The 18,962-nt window shown below is 43.7% G+C and overlaps 1 protein-coding gene across 3 annotated transcripts in view; it reads left to right on the forward strand.

Annotated features, from left to right (window-relative positions):
* Positions 1 to 9,006, forward strand: part of LOC146178875 (uncharacterized) — a 30,353-nt gene extending 21,347 nt beyond the window's left edge. For all 3 annotated transcript variants that reach the window (XM_084578610.1, XM_084578608.1, XM_084578609.1), the window contains exons 6-8: positions 3,480 to 3,618; positions 5,665 to 5,889; positions 8,168 to 9,006. In XM_084578610.1, the coding sequence (XP_084434736.1) occupies positions 3,480 to 3,618; positions 5,665 to 5,889; positions 8,168 to 8,583 (780 nt within the window). In that variant the 3' untranslated portion in view covers positions 8,584 to 9,006. The remainder of the gene's footprint in view (positions 1 to 3,479; positions 3,619 to 5,664; positions 5,890 to 8,167) is intronic.
* Positions 9,007 to 18,962: the final 9,956 nt, after the last annotated feature.

The following is an 18,962-nucleotide window of genomic DNA, read 5'->3' on the forward strand; positions in this document are numbered from 1 at the left end:
TATAGCCACCAAGTGGTTTCTTAATGCTTCCTGTAGCCTATCTGATGTAATTTTGAGTTTCTTTTTGTTTGGATGGCTGCATAACATTGTTATTACAGCAAAATTTGTCTCCTCATGTGTGAGCTGGAAGTGTGGGAAGTAACGAGAAAATTTTCATATTTTTTCATGTCAAAATTATCATGAAACCATTCATATGCAAAGTTCAGTGTGGTGTCATACCATTTTGGTTCTCATTTAGCATCTATCTGCTAGTCAATTGGAGGTGAGTTTTCAACCAGGATTGATACATTTGAACCCGGATATACCAAACTCGAAGGGGATCGCGAAATATTTCGATATATCAGTAATTCAATGTACAGAATTGGCTTGAGATGCCACTTGCGATCGTGAAAAAGGATACTGTATTTGTTGCGTAATGAACTCAACCCGCACCTTTGCCCCCGAGAATTTTGAATTAAAAATATGCGGTCAGTGCCATGTCCTTCCGTTTCGACCGTCGCATCCACAGGTCATTTATTGCCGGCCCGCCAAGATGCTGCGCAGTGATAACGTCGCGGCGTGTTTATCTTTTGAGTAGACTTTTGGTAGATCCTGCGGTGGTGGGGAGTGAACTTGACAAAGTGCCCTTGATGGCTTGACTGCACAAGCGTGGTTCGATTTATTACGCCGCGCTTGGGGCGGGCGTAGTCCACTATCACAAAATCATAGGAAAGCGTGATAGCTGCAAATGCTGTTTGAAGCGAACAATGCTAAGAGCCAGCGTTATGATCACAGCTGACCGTGTGCTTTTGTTGAGTCACAGATGCATTTAAGAATGCACGACTCTCGCAAAAAAAAATCTGCCACTTCTTAGTGTACGCTGCGCTGCACGTTCAGCACGACAAGTAAGGATGACTCTCGCAAAAGAAAAAAAAATTTTGCTGCTTCATAACGTCCGCAGCCCCCATAGCACGGTGGAAGAAATATTTCAGGTGTAGTAACTCCGCGGCCGCGGAAATGTCGTACCAACTTCGACGCTTCACCGTGAGATGGCGCTACTATACAGGAGGTTTTCAAATGTTCGCCGTGACACGTGCTATCAACAATTCTAGCGTTGTCGGTGATGCGTCACCTGTGCGAAATGATCATACTTGATTTTAATGGTCCTTTTCAGTGAAATTCGTCGGCTAGATTTCCAGGTTATGACCTGATGCTACTTTAAAGATGCGATGGCATCTGAAACCGCGATAATTTTTGGCGTGTGGTCCGCTTTTTCTCAGTCAATGAACGCCTAACATGGCCTGCTATTGTGTAGATAAAAAAGCACAATCGAGCTACAACAGTTATATGATAGCTAGCCATGTCTACCAACGTCCGCTATTTCGCATCGCCACTTTTGCTTTCCATGTATGGTAGAATAGCTAGACACTGATGTAAATAGCTCGGTATCAGGTCATCATTCTTATGGAATTTAGAACCAGAGGTATTGGATGTAATGCTGACGCCCACAAAAGTACTGACAAGGAGTATGTGTGTATATTTTTTTCTTGTGGCACAGAAACGGCTTTTCACTACAGTAGGTTTTTGTTGAGCTTGGGTTAAAAAGGGGGAAGCAGCTGCAAGAATTTCAAAGGCATATAGAATGCACTTTACTTATTCTCTGAAAACACAAGCAATGAAATGCACCAATTCATAACGCAGTTATGACAACAAACAGGCCCCGCGGGCGATACTTCACTCTGTGACCATGCAACGAAAAAAGAGTACTACTTCAAAATTTCAATGATGATAAAACAGTTTTAGACTAGCATCGATAGCTTGCGTAGCTTTTGTGTTTTGTTTTCAGCATTCTTTTTCAGCTGCTTGCAATACTGACGCATGCATAGTGCTACGTAATAATGCTCTACTTGTGCCATTATGTCGACGTTATGCTCACTGCATGGAAATTACATCTTATGATTGTCTAGAATGTAGTCAACAGTTATGTCGTAGACATTCTTATGGGAAGCATGCTTCTGAAACTGTTTTTCTTTTCTATTTCGTTTAAGAGAGAAAATATGGCAGCATTTGCACGTAGCGGACCGCCTCGTGTTTTCTGCAAAACTAAGGCTGCTTCGGGCTTGGTCACGTTTGCAGAAGCCATTAGGCCAGTTTTGCACGCTGAGCAATCGGTACATTTCAGCAGCTTCCTGCATAGAAACCCGGTCACATAATAAATTATACAATCGGTTACACTAACTGAGTCGGGTTCATTAAGAATAAAGTCCTCACATTCATTCTCACTCTCTACAAGACCATCATATTTGGCCTTCCGCTCATTGAAACGTGGCTCGTTAGGTCCTTTGAAGGCTAGAATCATGACAGACAGGTTTATCAGACGCGAGTCTTCATTGTCATGTACCTGGCAGTTACCATATCTTGAAGGTTTCAACAAGCTGTACACAGAAAGCATGCTGTACAGCTGCAAGAAAGTTGGTAGACACGGGTGCTCATTTTGCCCGCCTGCTTGGCGGATAATACCGAAGAATTTTTCGAGCACATCTTGGTTAAACTTCGCAGTTAAAACATACTTGAAATTGCATCTCTCCAACAGGTACTTGGAAAGTTGCATGCTTGAGAGAATAGTCACTCTTAAGCCCTCGGCAGTTGAATTTGACAGAAAATCTCTGTGGTCAATACGTCCTGCCTTCACTTTTTTTTTCCCATTCATTGAGCCAATTCAGAAAACATTCCAGAACAACAAAATCTTGACTGTGCAGTTTTATCCCTTCCTTTGGATGTTTCCAATTCAATGCATCGAACAAATTGTTCATTTTCACAGTAAAATCAACAGTGCCCTTGACATTCTCTAGACCTGGCGTACCTCTTTTGGAATAGAACTCTAGCCCATTGGCAACGCTGAGGCTGAACAGCTGTGTTGCTAGTTTCACCCGCATCTTTTCAGTATATGTTGGGCTTAGATGCGAGTATGAGAGTTTAGGACAAACCCTCAATTTGCCTTCATGCTTAGTGTCTGCAACATATAGCTTGTCATGTTGTGACCAGAAAACACCGGAACTGTTAACAAAACGCACTTTTTGCTGCAAAAGTCGATTTCGCACGCACTTGACAAGATGTGGTGCATCTGAAAAAACACTTTACTGTACCCTTCCTTTTCTTCTTTGTCATGTTTTCTTCATTTCACAAATAATAGCCAGTTGATAGTGTGCGCATCATCGGTGTGAACGTCTTGTAGTCTTTTGTGTCAGTGTGTGTTTGTGATAGACAATGCAGTGCCAGAAATCTTCATTCATCTAACCAACTAGTCCGCACGCAAGTTCTACTGACCAAAAGTTTACAGCAGTTTCTATGCAACTATGCACATATCATAGAGTAACACTGTTTTTTTTGCTCATATGTGTTATGCCTCTAGGTGAATATTTATTTCATCCCCAGAAATTTAATCTTGATATGTTTTGACACTGACAATGTTAGCTAATTAGTTTGTCCACACTCTCCAGGATGATGCATCAACGCAGTACATCGCTCAAGACGCTGCCCAGTCATTGGAGTTGTTCATCCTCTCCAAGTCGTCGCAGTGCTCCCTAGTGAAGGTGTCCACGCTTACACAAACTGTGGAAATGGGTATAGACATCAAAGGTACCAGACACTCATATTTAAATTAAGTTTGCTTCCTACGCTTGTCGCACCGACAGGCTGCTATTGATGGTTTCCGAGTTGTATTTCCCCATTGCAAAATGCTCCTGGACAGTTAGAGCCAGCTTGTGGGTTACAAAGGAACTATGCTCCGAGTCTGTTTTGTTTCATTTTTCTGCCTCGTGGTGACATTGAAACCTCTTGTGGAGTCTGGTCAGTTGAGATGCCCAGTGTTTACAGCATGGCAGCGATGCATCAAGGCTGCTCTATAGAAAACATGTTTCCTTGAAGTGTGATATGGACAAGTTTTTGAATGGTGATGGTAGCAGCAACACGCAAGACAACTTCTTTTGGTAGGTTTTAGCACAGACATTGAAACTGCTGCAGACAAACCTCGAATTCAGCAAGCATCCACTGATGAGTGTTTCTTCTCTGAATTGAATGACGGCTGCTGCGCGCTGACCTAAATGTATCCGTCATTTTCTAAGCGGCTGAATTTCTTGCCTGTATGGTGTTAACGTCTTTCTGGGCAATCTCTTGCCTCTGCGACCGTACAACACAGAGTTGATTATGCTACGAGACAGCCAGTGTCGACATCGGCATCGCTTTTCATGTTGGCACAATATTCACTAGGGACTGCATTTTCTCACAAACCTATTAGGTCCCTACATGAAAATTAATTTAGTATGTAATCTGTAAACTTCACATGGAAAAAGTATGTTCTGAATATTTCATGTGCCACTTTTATGAAATGGATTTTATAAAATTTTAGTTACAATTTCTTCGTTATTATTATTTTCCTTTTCATCGCCACTAAGACTTATTATTTGAGAGGTAATTTCTTTCTCTAAAATTTGAGACTGTTCACTTTAGTATCAGGCATTCTACTTTGATGCTTGATACTTTAGTATCAAGCATCAAAAAATTGGCAGTGGCTTAGTTCTGCTGTGCCTGGATATACATAGCATAAAGCATGCGCAGTAGTGCGCGGCCCAAATGTCGGTAACGGCTCTGGCTAAAGGTCACGCATCGGAGAGGAGCACACGCTGGCGGCAAGGAGCTCACATTGGCTGTGGCAAGGAAGCGACGCACCTGCGCCACTCGTGATGTCACACGGCTCTCACGCATGCACATAACAGGCGGCGCATAGTCTCGCAAAACTCGCCTCTGACCCTCGTTGTGTAGCTTTATGCCACAAAAAAATTTGTTGCACCTTCCAAAAGCTACCGCTTCATTGTAAGCAGTATAGTGTTATTCGTATTACTGCAGAGCCTGAGGAAACCGATTGCTTACCTAGATAGCAGTGCAAACACGGAGTATTACGATGGTCTCCTTCCTAAGAGGTGCACCTTGCTATCGACACATTGTTATGAAGGCCGTCTTCTTAAAAAGGAAGGTCCCTCTTCACAAAATGACCTTTACTACGCAGTACTAGGGCGGCAAAATTCCTGGCTGCTGATGAGGCGGCAACCAAGAGTTTCAAACTGAACATCCAGGGTCTCTCATGTGCCCAAGCTATACACGTGCACCGCTTGCAAGGCATGCTATGAAATGAAATTGTTTTTTGTGTGCTCCATTTTATTGTGTGGGCACTAGTATGTGCGCTCAAGCATTGCTGTAAAGCATCCCCAAAATACTGCGGAATCATTTTTTGGAGAATGCCTTCCTGGCACTGCAAGGTGACATTGTCAAGTTTTGCAGTTAAGCATGCTGTGCAGTGAAACTGGAGCATTCTGACATTTTGGGATTTTTGAAAATTCTGAATATCAGTTTTTTGAGTATGAATACAAATTGTATAACAAACATATTCGATTCGTATTTGAAACTTCGAATATTCCTACACCCATAGTTTGAAGCTGTTTTTCAGTTGTCATGCTGATGAAAGGCAGGAGTAAAGTTTTGATAGGATGATCCTTTATTTCAAGTCTGCATCCTGTTAGTCTCTAAATTTTACACCATATATGTTAGCCACATTAAAATATTGCTCTGTAACTGCGTAAAGGAAGTTTATCTTTAATTTGCCGCACTGATATTTTTTCGAATTTGCAGGTGCCGCCAGTAATGCAAGTCTGGACACGTCTATGCCTTCAAAAAATTCACCAGAGGGAAACAAGCAGTTCCAGTGCCCGGAGTGCAGCTATGCTACAAACATCCACAGCCACTTTAAAAGGCATCTGAGAACTCATACAGGAGAGCGCCCCTTTCAGTGCAGTGAATGCCAGAGGTGGTTTTCAGATAAGAGCAACTTGGTGAAGCACCTTCGCACCCACAGAGGTGAGAAACCCTATCACTGCACACGTTGCAACAAGAGCTGTAAACATATTGGCCATTTAATAGTACATGTTTGTGTTCATGCTGGTAGAGGCCCTACAAATACCACCTGTTTGGCATGGTTTTTGTAAGGGATTGGTACTTGTATCAGCATTCACTTAGGCAACGCAAACTGGACAAAGTGTTGGCGAGATCACTTTTTGTTGTGTTTGTTGCATGTTGGGGCAAATTGTAGTGCTAGTAATCTATATACTTGGCGTATGCTATAGCATACATCATGTTTGTGAAGTTTTCAGTAGGCCTTCACAGTTGAAGTGCGTGGAATTAGGCGTGTACATTTGAATTTGAACGTGACATTTTCTTTATTGCTCTTATTGTAGTGTTCACTTGGTACAAATGGCTGAAATTTATGCATTGTCTCTTGGAAATATCCTCTTGCCTCATAGTAACATGAGTGCCTTGAAGGTTGTGTGGTACATCTTTGCACGTCTTAGCAGAGAACTCTATAAAAAATTTCCAGATTAGGCACCCATTGCACATGGTATGTAATTTTCAGTTTGGCGTCCATTTTCTGTTGGACACTGCTAAATAGATCTATAAACTCACGTTTTAAACATTCACTTTCCTGTAATATACTGAGTTATGTTTATCATTTGCAAAAAAATGTTAGTTGCCTGAAGAAGTATGTTTTTTTTTTATAGTTTTCCACTTATGAACAGTGGCAGAAAAATATTAGGTTTCTCACGAACGTGAGTGCTTGTTTGATGTTAATGTTTACTTCATTAACTCTTTTTGCTGCTCCATCTTTCAGTAATATTTGTGGCCAACACAAAAATTAATTGTGACATCTGTGTAATAAATCTTTGAAAGGTGAATCCTTATACAAAGAGCTTTCATTTCCTTTGATAGCGATTAAAAATACTTTTTTTCTTTGCATTCTAGAGCCCATCTAAAGGATATAATTTTTAGCCTTCTTGTGTGCTTTTGTGCACTTTAATTAGAAATTGGTCTTAAGTCGAAAGCTTTACTTGCCTCATCAGGGTGAGCTAGAAGTGTGGACAGCAAAGGGCATCAAAAACAATGTTATTCAGTGTCAAAATTTTAACACAAGCATTCATTCTGCAGCATTCAAGGTGGCGTCGTACCATCTCGCTTCCCATTTAGACTCCATCATCTAGTCAAGTTGGATGTTAATTTGTGATAGGGATTCAAAATGAAGACACAGGAACCTGCCGTTGCAGGCCATTCATTGCAATCGTAGGTGGCCACTGAGAAGTGAAAATGGTGATACACCTTTCCCTTTAAAAACCCAATCAACCACATTTTCAAGATCTGTGCCAATCTCTCATTGCTAATCTGCCAAGCAAAACCATGTCAAGCCATGCTGATCAATGCTTTCACGTGTTATAATGTGATCAAGTGGAGTCTAACACCAACCTATTTCGTATGCATCTTTTTAAGGATTGGAAAGCAAGAGCAATTTTTGTCGCAGCGAGACTATTCCCATTTCTTCTTTCTTCTTGATCCTTAGCACTTTTGCAGAAGAAATTTTCTGCTTCAGGGCTGTGTTGTTTTATATCTTTGCCTTCTGTATTGGCCTGCACAAATGGCCGCTATATCCTGGTTCCATAACATTATAAAGGTAATAGAATTTTGTAAGGACTCTTGTTGTAACCAAAGATTTTTTTTTTTTTTAAGCGTGTTGCTGTTGTATTTCATATGGCACAACTAATTATGTATCTCCTTGAATATTGCAGCTGTGAATTGGATGGCTTTGGAGGATATGTCTGCAGTTCGCACTTTCCGCTGCAAATAATTGTGTTGAAGGCCTTTTATGATTGTCAGATCTCCTTCCCCCCCCCCCCTCCCCCTGCTGGAGCTAAATTTAAAAGATAAACACGCTGTTATCGTTGCGCAGCTTCTTGGCTCACTGCCAAGAGATGTGTTGTGGACTGTGACGACGCAAAAAACGAAGGGAGGCGCTAATGACTGAAGCCTTTATTTATATTTTTTTTTCAGGTTCGTAGGCACAAATCGGGGCAGGGTGGGTTCATTATGCGAGCGAGTTCGTTACGCGACTAAGTACAGTACATTTACTGTAATACAAATGGTTCTTGTCAGTTTTTTCGAGGCTATTCGATAATTCGAACATCGGATAATCCGAACTTTTTCCCCGGTCCTGTGAAGTTTGAATTAACAAGCTTTTACTGTATTGCACTCTAACTGCCTAAAGGAAGGTAACCTTCAACTTGCCTCATTCGTATTCATTGCATGTTTGCAGATGCAAGCGATGCAAGCCGGAGCGGGCTTGCGGCAAACAATTTGCCAAGAAACTTTCGGTTACGATGCCCCGAGTGCAGCTATGCCACAAATGTCATGACCAGCTTCAAAAGACACCTGAGAACTCATACAGGAGAGCGCCCTTTTCAGTGCAGTGAATGCAGAAAGCGGTTTGCAGATAAGTACGACTTGAAGCAGCACCTTCGCATCCACACAGGCGAGAGACCATACCACTGCGAACATTGCAGCAAGAGCTTCAGACATATTAGTCGCTTAGCGGATCACGTTCGCATTCACACCGGTGAGAGGCCCTACAAATGCCATGTATGTGACATGGCATTTATAAGGAGTTGGTACTTGAGTCAGCATCTACGAAGGCATCACAAACCAGAACAGGTACCGGCACATCACTCTTGAGACATCATTTGCTGTTACATGCAGGGAGTGCCTGAAGCACAATAAACTGAAACTTCTGATGTGTACTGTTTCCGTAAGTTATTGCGTGTTACGCTAGCTTTCAGGGAAAGGTAAACTTGTACACAGTGTGACATCCATGTATGCTATGCAACATCAGTCATCAAGGCCATTTTTTGAGTTTGTGTGCTTCAACTAGCATTTTGCAATCAATGATTATCTCTTCTAGCACCTCCAAGATCACCTTTTCTCATGTTTATTGCTATGTAGAGGCAAATTAAAGCGCTAGTAAACTATGGACTTGGCATGTGCAATAGTATACATGAAGTTTGCGAAGTTCGCAATGGCACTTTGGAATCTGAAGTGCATAAACTTAAAAGTGAACCAGTCCTATTGTATGTGAACATGCCGGTTTCTTCTCGTGTAGATATCATGTTCCTTCCTCCAGCTTTTAGAAGCATTCTTTAAAAGTAACCTATGTGAAGCTGGTATTCAATCTTATGGGCACCCTTACTGACACTGTCACTTTATGCATGTGACTGAAATCTGTATATTGTCCATTGAAATTCTTCAGTTTCTTCAAAGAGAGTTCTTTGAAATTAGGGTCTTGGCAAAGCATCTTGTCAGCTATCTCAAGAATTGACAGCCAGTCTGCTTTGCTTTCAATATTGGCATCCTTTTTTTCAGTTTTGTTATGCTTTAATAGATTCAGGGGCTAATTTTTAAAATGTTATGTTGCCTCATATCGAAAAAGATTAGTTGCCTGAAGGTGAAACTTCTAATTACATTAGTTTTCCACCCATGAGCTTCAGTGCAAAGTAATGCATTTCTCAGGAAATAGTGTGAGTGATAAGTTTTGATTTTATTAATCATCTTTGCTGATCCATCTCAGCTATATTTTTTAGGAACTGCAAGGAAGTGCATCTACATTATAAATCTTTCTAATGTTCTCACAGCAAGGCATTGTATTCTTTACGAGTCTAATAGCCACCATATGGTTTCGTATTGCTTCCTGTAGCCTATCTGATGTAATTTTGAGTTTCTTTTTGTTTGGATTGCTGCACAATAACATGGTTATTACTGCAAAATCTTTGTCTCCTCGTGTGACCTGGAAGTGTGGGAAGTAACGAAAAAATATTGGTATTATTTTATGTCAGAATTATCATGAAGCCATTCTTGTGTATAGTGTAATACCATTTTGGTTCCCATTTAGCATTCATCTGCTAGTCAGTTGGAGGTGAGTTTTCAACTAGGATTGATGCATTTGAACCCTGATATACCAAACTCGAAGGGGATCTCAAAATATTTTGGAGTACAGAAATTGGCTTGAGATGCCACTTGCAATCGTGAAAAAAATACTGTATTTGTCGCATCCCCTTCATGGATCACTGCCTTGTCGTGGCGGAGGGGCTTGCGAAACTCGATGAAGTTGTGAGCTCTGCTGTGTAGGGCCACCCAAGATAGACAGGTCACGGCAGAGAGTTCGGACAAAATGTGATTCACTGGAGAAGGTAATGGCAACCCACTCCAGTATTTCCTGCCAAGAAAACCCTATGGCCAGTCACAACACCATTAATGATATGGCGGCAGAAGATGAGCCCCCCAGGTTGGAAGGCGTCCCACATGTTACTGGGGATGAACAAAGGGCGATTCCTAGTAGCTCCAGGACGAATGAACCGGTTGGGCTAAAGCCGAAAGGACGCTCAGTTGTGGATGTGTCGGGAAGCGACGGGGAAGTCCGATGTTGCAAGGAGATATATCACATAGCAACATGGAATGTAAGATCTATGACACAAGGTAAACTGGATGTCGTCAAGCGAGAAATGGACAGATTGAACATTGATATCTTGGATATCAACGAGCTCAAGTGGACCGGAATGGGAAAATTTAACTCCGGCGACCATTATGTCTTTTATTGTGGGCACGAATCCAAGAGAAGGAATGGGGTCGCTCTCATAGTAAACAGAAGAATGGGCAAAGCAGTGCTAGGGTACAACCCCAAAAACGACCGAATGATTTCACTTCGGATCCAAGGTCACCCTTTCAACATAACAGTTATCCAAGTCTATGCACCGACCACTACTGCTAAAGAAGCTGACATTGAGAGACTTTATGCGGACCTACAATGCCTTTTAGACCGCACCCCATCATCAGACGTCGTTTTTCTCGTAGGAGACTGGAATGCTAAGGTCGGGAATGAAGAAATATCTGGAATTATAGGCAAGTTCGGTCTTGGCGAGCCAAATGAAGCTGGGCAGAGGCTAGTAGAGTTTTGTCAAGAAAGCAACCTGACCATAGCGAATACTCATTTTCAACAGCACAAGAGGCGCCTGTACACATGGACTTCACTGGACGGTGTGTACAGGAATCAGATCGATTATATTATTTGCCGTCAGAGATGGAGAAGCGCTATACAAGCAGTAAAAACAAGGCCTGGGGCCGATTGTGGCACCGATCGTCAGCTTCTTGTTGCCAAAATTAAGCTTCGGTTGAGGAAAACGCAGAAAACTAGAAGGCCTTTCAGGTATGATCTGGATCAAATTCCATTAGAATATGCTGTGGAAGTGAGAAATCGATTTCAAGAATTAGATCTAGAAGACAGAGAGCCCGAAGAGATGTGGACTGATGTTAGTGATATAATACAAGAAGTTGCTACTAAGGTAGTTCCAAAGCAGAAGAAATGCAACAAAGCATACTGGTTATCTGAAGAGACTTTGCAAATAGCTGAGGAAAGGAGGATGACAAAAGTTATGGGGGAAAGAGAAAGATATAAGGTTCTCAATGCGGATTTTCAGAAAATAGCAAGGAGAGATAAGAATGCCTTCCTGAACATACAGTGCCAAGCAGTTGAGAACAACAGCCAATTAAGGAACACAAGAGCTCTGTATTATCATCATCATCAGCCTGATTATACCCACTGCAGGGCGAAGGCCTCTCCCATATTTCTCCACTTAACCCGGTTCTGTGCTAGCTGCATCCACTTGACCCCTGCGAACTTCTTAATTTCATCTGCCCACCTAACTTTCTGCCGCTCCCTGCTACGCTTTCCTTCCCTTGGAATCCACTTTGTTACCCTCAGCGACCATCGGTTATCCTCTCTTCGCACTACATGTCCTGCCCATGTCCATTTTTTCTTCTTAATTTCTACTAGAATGTCGGTAACTAAGTTATTTCTCTGACCCACTCTGCACATTTCTATCTCTTAATGTTACCCCTACCATTTTTCGTTCCATAGCCCTCTGCATTGTCTTTAACTTAAGTAGAACCCTCTTGGTTAGACTCTATGTTTCAGCCCCGTAGGTGAGTACAGGTAAGATGCAACTGTTGCATACTTTCCTCTTGAGCGATACCGGCAAACTGCTAGTCATAATCTGCGAGTGCTTGCCAAATGCACTCTATCCCAATCTTATTCTTCTTGTTATTTCCTTTTCAAGGTCCGGATCTGCGGTTACTACCTGTCCTAAGTAGACATATTCGCCTACTACTTCCAGTGCTTCGCTATCCAGCGTAAACTGCTGTTCCTTCCCGAGGCTGTTGAACATTACCTTAGCCTTCTGCATATTGATTTTCAATCCTACCTTCCTACTTTTCCTGTCTAGGTCACCAATCATTCTTTGCAGTTCATCTCCTGAGTTACTTAGCAAGGCAATGTCATCAGCAAATCGCAGATTACTGAGGTATTCTCCATCTACCCTTATCCCTAACTGCTCCCATTCCAAGTCTCTGAATACGTCCTCTAAACAAGCTGTGAATAGTACTGGGGAGATTGTGTCTCCTTGCCTAACACCTTTCTTTATGGGAATTTTGTTACTTTCTTTATGCAGAACTATGGTTGCTGTGCAGCCACTATATATATCTTCCAGCACTTTCACGTATGGCTCGTCCACCCCCTGATTTTGCAACGCCTGCATCACCGCCGAGGTTTCAACTGAGTCAAATGCTTTTTCGTAATCGATGAATGGTATGTGTAAGGGCTGGTTGTATTCCGAGCATTTTTCTATCACCTGATTGCTGGTATAAATATGATCGATAGTAAAGTACAGTTTCTGAAACCCTGCTTTATCCTTTGCTTGATTGCAGTCTAAGTTCGTCCTGATTCTATTAGCGATTACCTTAGTAAATACCTTATACGTAACAGACAGTAAGCTGATTGGTCAATTTTTAAGGTCCTTAGAGTCCCCTTTCTTGTGAATGAGGATAATGTTTGCATTCCTCCATGGTTCCAATACCGTCGATGACACCAGGCACTGCGTATACAGGGTGGCCAGTTTTTCTAGCACGATATCCCCCCCGTCCTTCAGCAAATCTAGTTATCTGATCCTCTCCAGCTGATTTCCCCCTTTTCATAGTTTCTAGTGCTTTCTTGACCTCGTCCTTCGTCACTGGTGGAACGTCTGACTGTTTTTCCCTACCGCCAATCTCATTACGGTCCTGACTACTTTGGCTACTGTAGAGATCTGTATAGAACTCCTCGGCTACTTTGACTATCTTTACCATATTAGTGATGACGTTGCCCGCCTTGTCCCTTATCGCATACATCTGGTTTTTGCCTATGCCCAATTTCTTCTTTACCGCTTTAAGGCTTCCCCCATTCTTTACAGCATGCTCAATTTTCTCGATGTTATACTTCCTTATATCGGCCGCCTTGCGCTTATTGTTTAGCTTTGATATCTCGGCCAATTCGATCTGGTCTGTTGGATTGGAAGCTTTCATACTCTGGCGTTTCTTAATCAAATCTTTCGTCTCCTTAGACAGCTTACCGGTATCCTCTCTAACTATCCTACCGCCTACTTCTACTGCGCACTCAGTAATGATATCTGAAATTATTGTTCCTTGCCTCTAGGGTAATGTCGCCATCCTCAGTTAGAGCTGAATACCTATTCTGTAGCGAGATCCTGAACTCTTCTGCCCTCCCCCTCACCGCTAATTCGTTGATTGGTTTCTTTCTTTCTACAGTAGAATCTCGGTGATACGAACTCGGCTGATACGAAATTCGGTGTGATACGAATTCATAAAATTTCCCGGCCGAATTGCATTGCGTTCAGTGGGCAAAAAAATCGGATGCTCCGAACACTTTTTCTTTTCGCTACGGATGATACAAACTTCGGTATCACGACCGGTCGAGGCCCACGCACGCACAGCGAGAAAAGCTTGCGCAGCGGTGCAGCACTGATAGCACGGATCACGCACACGCGCGCGAAAGAAGAAAAAAAATAATACAGCTGGAAAAAACCGGCTTGGCAACCCGCGGCAGCAGCGAGGTTGGCGAAGGAAGGCTGCGATATCTTGCCTCCCCTCCCGCCCTCTTTCTTTCTCTCCCCTCCCCCCGCATTTTTTTTTTTTATCTCATGGTTGCTTTCTGCTATTGGTGTTGTGCACACGGCCTAGCGGCCCTCTCCGCATTTCTCCGCCGCCCCACAGGCCACGCTCTTCCGCTTTCCGGAATCTCCGCTGCAGCGCCAATACGTTGTTTTGTTTTCTCGTTTGTTGAGGCTGACAACGCGTTGATAGCGCGTCGTTTGTGATCATCTCGGCAACGCGAAAAGATACATCATACTGCAATGTCACGGAAGAGAAAGGCGCTGACCTTTAAAGACAAATTGGAAGTTTTAAATAAGGTGGACAAAGAGCCCAAGAAAAGGCGCACTGACATGGCCAAGGAGCTAGGCCTGCCGCTGTCAACGTAGTCAACGATCGTTGGTCAGCGCGACCAAATTATGCAGAATGTGCAGCACTTCGCGATGAATTCTAAAGAAGCCAAAACTGCCCACCATGTGAAGTTGGAAGAGGTTCTTCTAACGTGGTTCAGAGAGGTCATGTCGGCCGGCGTCAACATCGACGGAGAAGTGCTTTGTGAGAAGGCAGCGGACATCGCACTCACACTTGGAATTGGTGACTTTCAGGCCTACGGTGGATGGATTCACCGGTTCAAGGTGCGTCATAATCTTTCCTACAAGACCGTTTGTGGCGAAGGAAAAGAAGTCGACGCCTCCGCCGTGGAAGACTGGATGACAACCACACTGCCGTCTTACATAGCGGGATATGAGGCACGTGATGTTTTTAATGTAGATGAAGCAGGGCTGTTTTACAATCTCCAGCCCGAAAAAAAGTTTGTGCTTTAAAGGCTATGCCTGCCGGGGCGGACAAAAAAGCAAACAACGTATCACAGTTTTGTTTTGTTGCAACGCCGACGGATCGGAAAAGATGCCGCTGACAGTCATTGGCAAATATCAAAAGCCCCGATGCTTTAAGGCAGCGGTCGATTGCCCTGCGTTTACAAGGCGAACAAAAAAGCATGGATGACGTCTTCTTTTTTATGGAATTCGTCACGTACCTCGACCGCAAGATGTCTTGCCACAACAGAAAAATAGTTTTGCTGCTGGACCAGTGCACCGCCCATCCAAAACAAATGACACTACAGAGTGTTAAGGTGGTGTTCCTACCCCCGAACGCAACAAGTCATTTGCAACCACTGGATGCTGGGATTATAAGGAACGTTAAGCATCATTTTAAAGCTTTGTTGGTGCGCCGCCTCCTCGCGAAGATTGAGAGGAAGGACGCGAATCTCCAGATCACTCTTCTGGACAGTGTGCATTTTCTTGCAATTGCCTGGGATCGCGTCGTTCCTACGACCTTTGCCAATTGTTTCGCAAAGTGTGGGGTTTTCAAATCCGCTGTGGCTACTGCCTCGCAAGTGCCAGACACGATTCCCATCGATGTCTGGAATCAACTTGACGTCGACGATTTCGTCACCGCGGACGACAACCTCGCCACTTGTGGTCTTCGCACGGTTGAAGATATTGCGGAGGAAGCGTCATCACAGCCTGTCATTCCATGCAGTGACGAAGATGACGACGACCAAAGCGTTGATGACCCACCGCCGACGGCAGCAGAAACGATGCACGCCATCGATGTTCTGCGGCGCGCTGTGACCTCCGAGTCTGTGCGGGAGAAGACAGCGGCCCAATTTTTCAGTTCTCAAAACTCTGTTATCAGATCTCGCGGAAAAGAAGGTGCAGAAGGATATACGCGATTTCTTTCAACGAAAATAAATATTTCGTACCTGTTGGAGGGCTTGAAAACGGATTTTGCTCTTTTTTTGGTGATACGAAAATTTTCGTCTCCCTTTGAATTTTGTATCACCGAGATTCTACTGTAATCTGTTGCGTTCCTTCTTCAGATTTAGGCTAATTCGGGACCTCACCATCCTGTGGTCACTGCATCGCACTTTCCCGATTACCTGTACATCTTGCATAATGGCGGGGGTTGAACACTATATGAAGTCGATTTCATTTTTAGTCTCTCCGTTAGAACTTTTCCATGTCCATTTCCGGTTCTTCCGTTTGCTAAAGAAGGTATTCATGATCGTAAGTTATTGCTCTCTGCAAACTCAACTAGTAACTCCCTCCTACTATTCCTAGAACCAATGCCATAGTCACCTACTGCCTTGTCTCCTGCCTGTTTTTTCCCTACCTTGGCAATGAAGTCGCCCATTAGTACAGTATACTGCGTCTTTACTTTTCGCATTGCCGATTCTACATCTTCATAGAAGTGTTCAACTTCCTGGTCATCATAACTACATGTAGGTGCATAGGCCTGTACAACCTTCAGTTTATACCGCTTATTAAGCCTAATTACGATGCCTGCAACCCTCTCATTAATACTATAGAATTCATCTATATTACCCGCTATATACTTATTGACAAGGAAACCTACTCCTAGTTGTCGCTTCTCTGGTAAACCTCGATAACACAGTACATGCCCATCCTTCAGTGCAGTATATGCCTCATTCGGTCTCCTAACCTCACTAAGCCCTATGACATCCCATTTCATGCCCTCTAGTTCCTTTAACAGCACTGCTAAACTAGCTTCACTAGCTAGGGTTCTAGCATTAAACGTTGCCAGGGTCAGTTTCCAGAGCTCTGTATAAGGCAATCAAAGATATCAAAGGAAGCTTCTGTGCTAAGGTGGGCGTGATAAAGGACAAACGAGGCAAGGACCTCACTGAAGCCTCAGAGATAAAGAAGAGGTGGCAGGAATACACAGAACTGTACAAGAAGGACCCGAATGTGCAAACTCAACATAAGACGGTTGTGATTACTGATCTCGAGCCGGGCATCCTGAAGAGTGAAGTTGAATGGGCCTTAGCCAGCCTTGCTAAGAACAAAGCTAGTAGAATTGATGTGCTTCAAAACCACAGCCATGACGCTGTTAACATTCTGCATACATTATGTCAGAAGATTTGGACAACCGTGCTGTGGCCACAGGATAGGAGGAGGTCAGTTTACATCCCCATTCCAAAGAAAGGCAGTGCCAAACATTGTTCCAACTACCGCACGATCGCGCTTATTTCGCATGCTAGCAAGGTGATGTTGAAAATCCTCCAAGGTAGGCTGCAGCAGTATGTGGATCGGGAGCTTCCGGACATCAAGCTGGGTTCGCAAGGGCAGAGGAACTAGAGACCAAATTGCCAACCTTTGCTGGATCATGGAAAAAGCAAGAGTTCCAGAAACCCATCTACTTCTGCTTTATTGATTATGCGAAAGCGTTTGACTGCGTAGATCACAGCAGATTGTGGCAAGCTCTCCAAGAGATGGGAGTTCCAATTCACCTCATCTGTCTCCTCAGGAACCTGTATGAAGGGCAAGAGGCCACAGTCAGAACTGGGCATGGTCTTACTAATTGCTTTCCAATCGAGAAATGAGTGAGGCAAGGCTGCATACTGTCGCCCTGTCTATTTAACCTATATGCAGAGTGCATCATGAGGAAGGCCGCTCTGGACGAGTCTTCAGCTGGAGTGAAGATTGCTAGAAAACGTATCAACAACCTTAGATATGCGGATGATACTACTTTAATGGCAGAAAGTGAAGTGGAACTCAAGAGACTTCTGATGCGCGTACAAGGAGAGAGTGAGAAGTTTGGGCTTAAACTGAACATTAAAAAGACAAAGATCATGGCGTCTTGCCCTATCAAGTCCTGGAGCATCAATGGGCAAGAAGTGGAAGCTGTGACAGATTTTCTCTTCTTGGGCTCCAAGATTACCCCGGAAGGAGACTGCAGCCATGAAATTAGGAGACGCCTGCTTCTGGGAAAGAGAGCAATGGTTAGCCTTGACCGCCTAGTAAAGAGCAGAGACATTAGTCTGCCAACCAAGATCCGTATAACTCGTGCTATGGTCTTTCCAGTTGTGATGTATAGATGCGAGAGTTGGACTGTGAAAAAGGCTGACCGCCGAAAAATTGACACGTTTGAATTGTGGTGCTGGCGAAGACTCTTGAGAGTTCCTTGGACTGCAGATCAAATCAGTCGATATTGTCGACCATAAACCCTGACTGCTCATTGGAGGGTCAAATTCTAAAGTTAAAGCTCAGCTACTTTGGTCATCTGATGAGGAGAGAGGAGTCGCTGGAGAAAGATTTGATGTTGGGAAAGGTTGAGGATCGCCGGAGAAGGGGTAGGCAGCGAACGCGATGGTTAGATGGCATCCTCGAGGCACTGCAGATGAAGTTATGTGATGTTGGGAAGGTAGTGAGAGACCGGAAATCATGGTGTGACATGATCCATAGGGTCACGAAGAGTCGGACACGACTGAACGACTGAGCTGAACTGATTTGTCGCATAATGAATTCAACCCGCACTTTTGCTCCCGAGAATTTGAAGAAAGAAATGCGGTCGGTGGCGTGTCCTTTCGTTTCAACCATCGCATCCACAGGTCATTTATTTGCAGCGTGCCAAGATGTTGTGCAGCAATAACATCATGGCGTGTTTATCTTTGGACTTGGCTTTTGATAGATCCTGCGGTGGCGGGGAGGGAACTTGATGGCTTGACTGCACAAGCCTGGTTCGATTTATCACGCCACGCTTGGGGCAGGCGTAGTCCTTTGCCACAAAATCATAGGAAAGAGTAATGGTTTCAAATGCCGTTTGAAGCGAACAATGCTAAAAGCCGGTGTCATGATCGCAGCTGACCATGTGCTTTCGTTGATTCACAGATGCAATAAAGAATGGACTACTCTTGCAAAAAAAAAATATCTGCCACTGCTTATGGTACGCAGCCGCCATAGCGTACGCTGCGCTGCACATTCAGCACGAGAAGTAAGAACGATTGTCGCAAAAAAAACAAAACATTTTTGCTTCTTCTTAACGTCCGCAGCCCCCATAGCATATGCCACGCCATACGTTCAGCACGACGAGGATGGTCGACTCGAGAAAAAAAAAATTTGCTGCTTCTTAACGTCCGCAGTCACCATAGCATAAGCTACGCCGCACGCTCAGCACGATGCAAGGATGAACGACTCTCGCAAAAAAAAAAGATCTGCCACTTCTTAGCGTCCACAGCCGCCATAGCTTACGCACATTCAGCACGAGGACTCGAGCTGCGC

This window comes from Amblyomma maculatum, chromosome 9, assembly GCF_055883805.1.
Source record: "Amblyomma maculatum isolate TAMU_Amacu chromosome 9, ASM5588380v1, whole genome shotgun sequence".
Classification (NCBI taxonomy): domain Eukaryota; kingdom Metazoa; phylum Arthropoda; class Arachnida; order Ixodida; family Ixodidae; genus Amblyomma; species Amblyomma maculatum.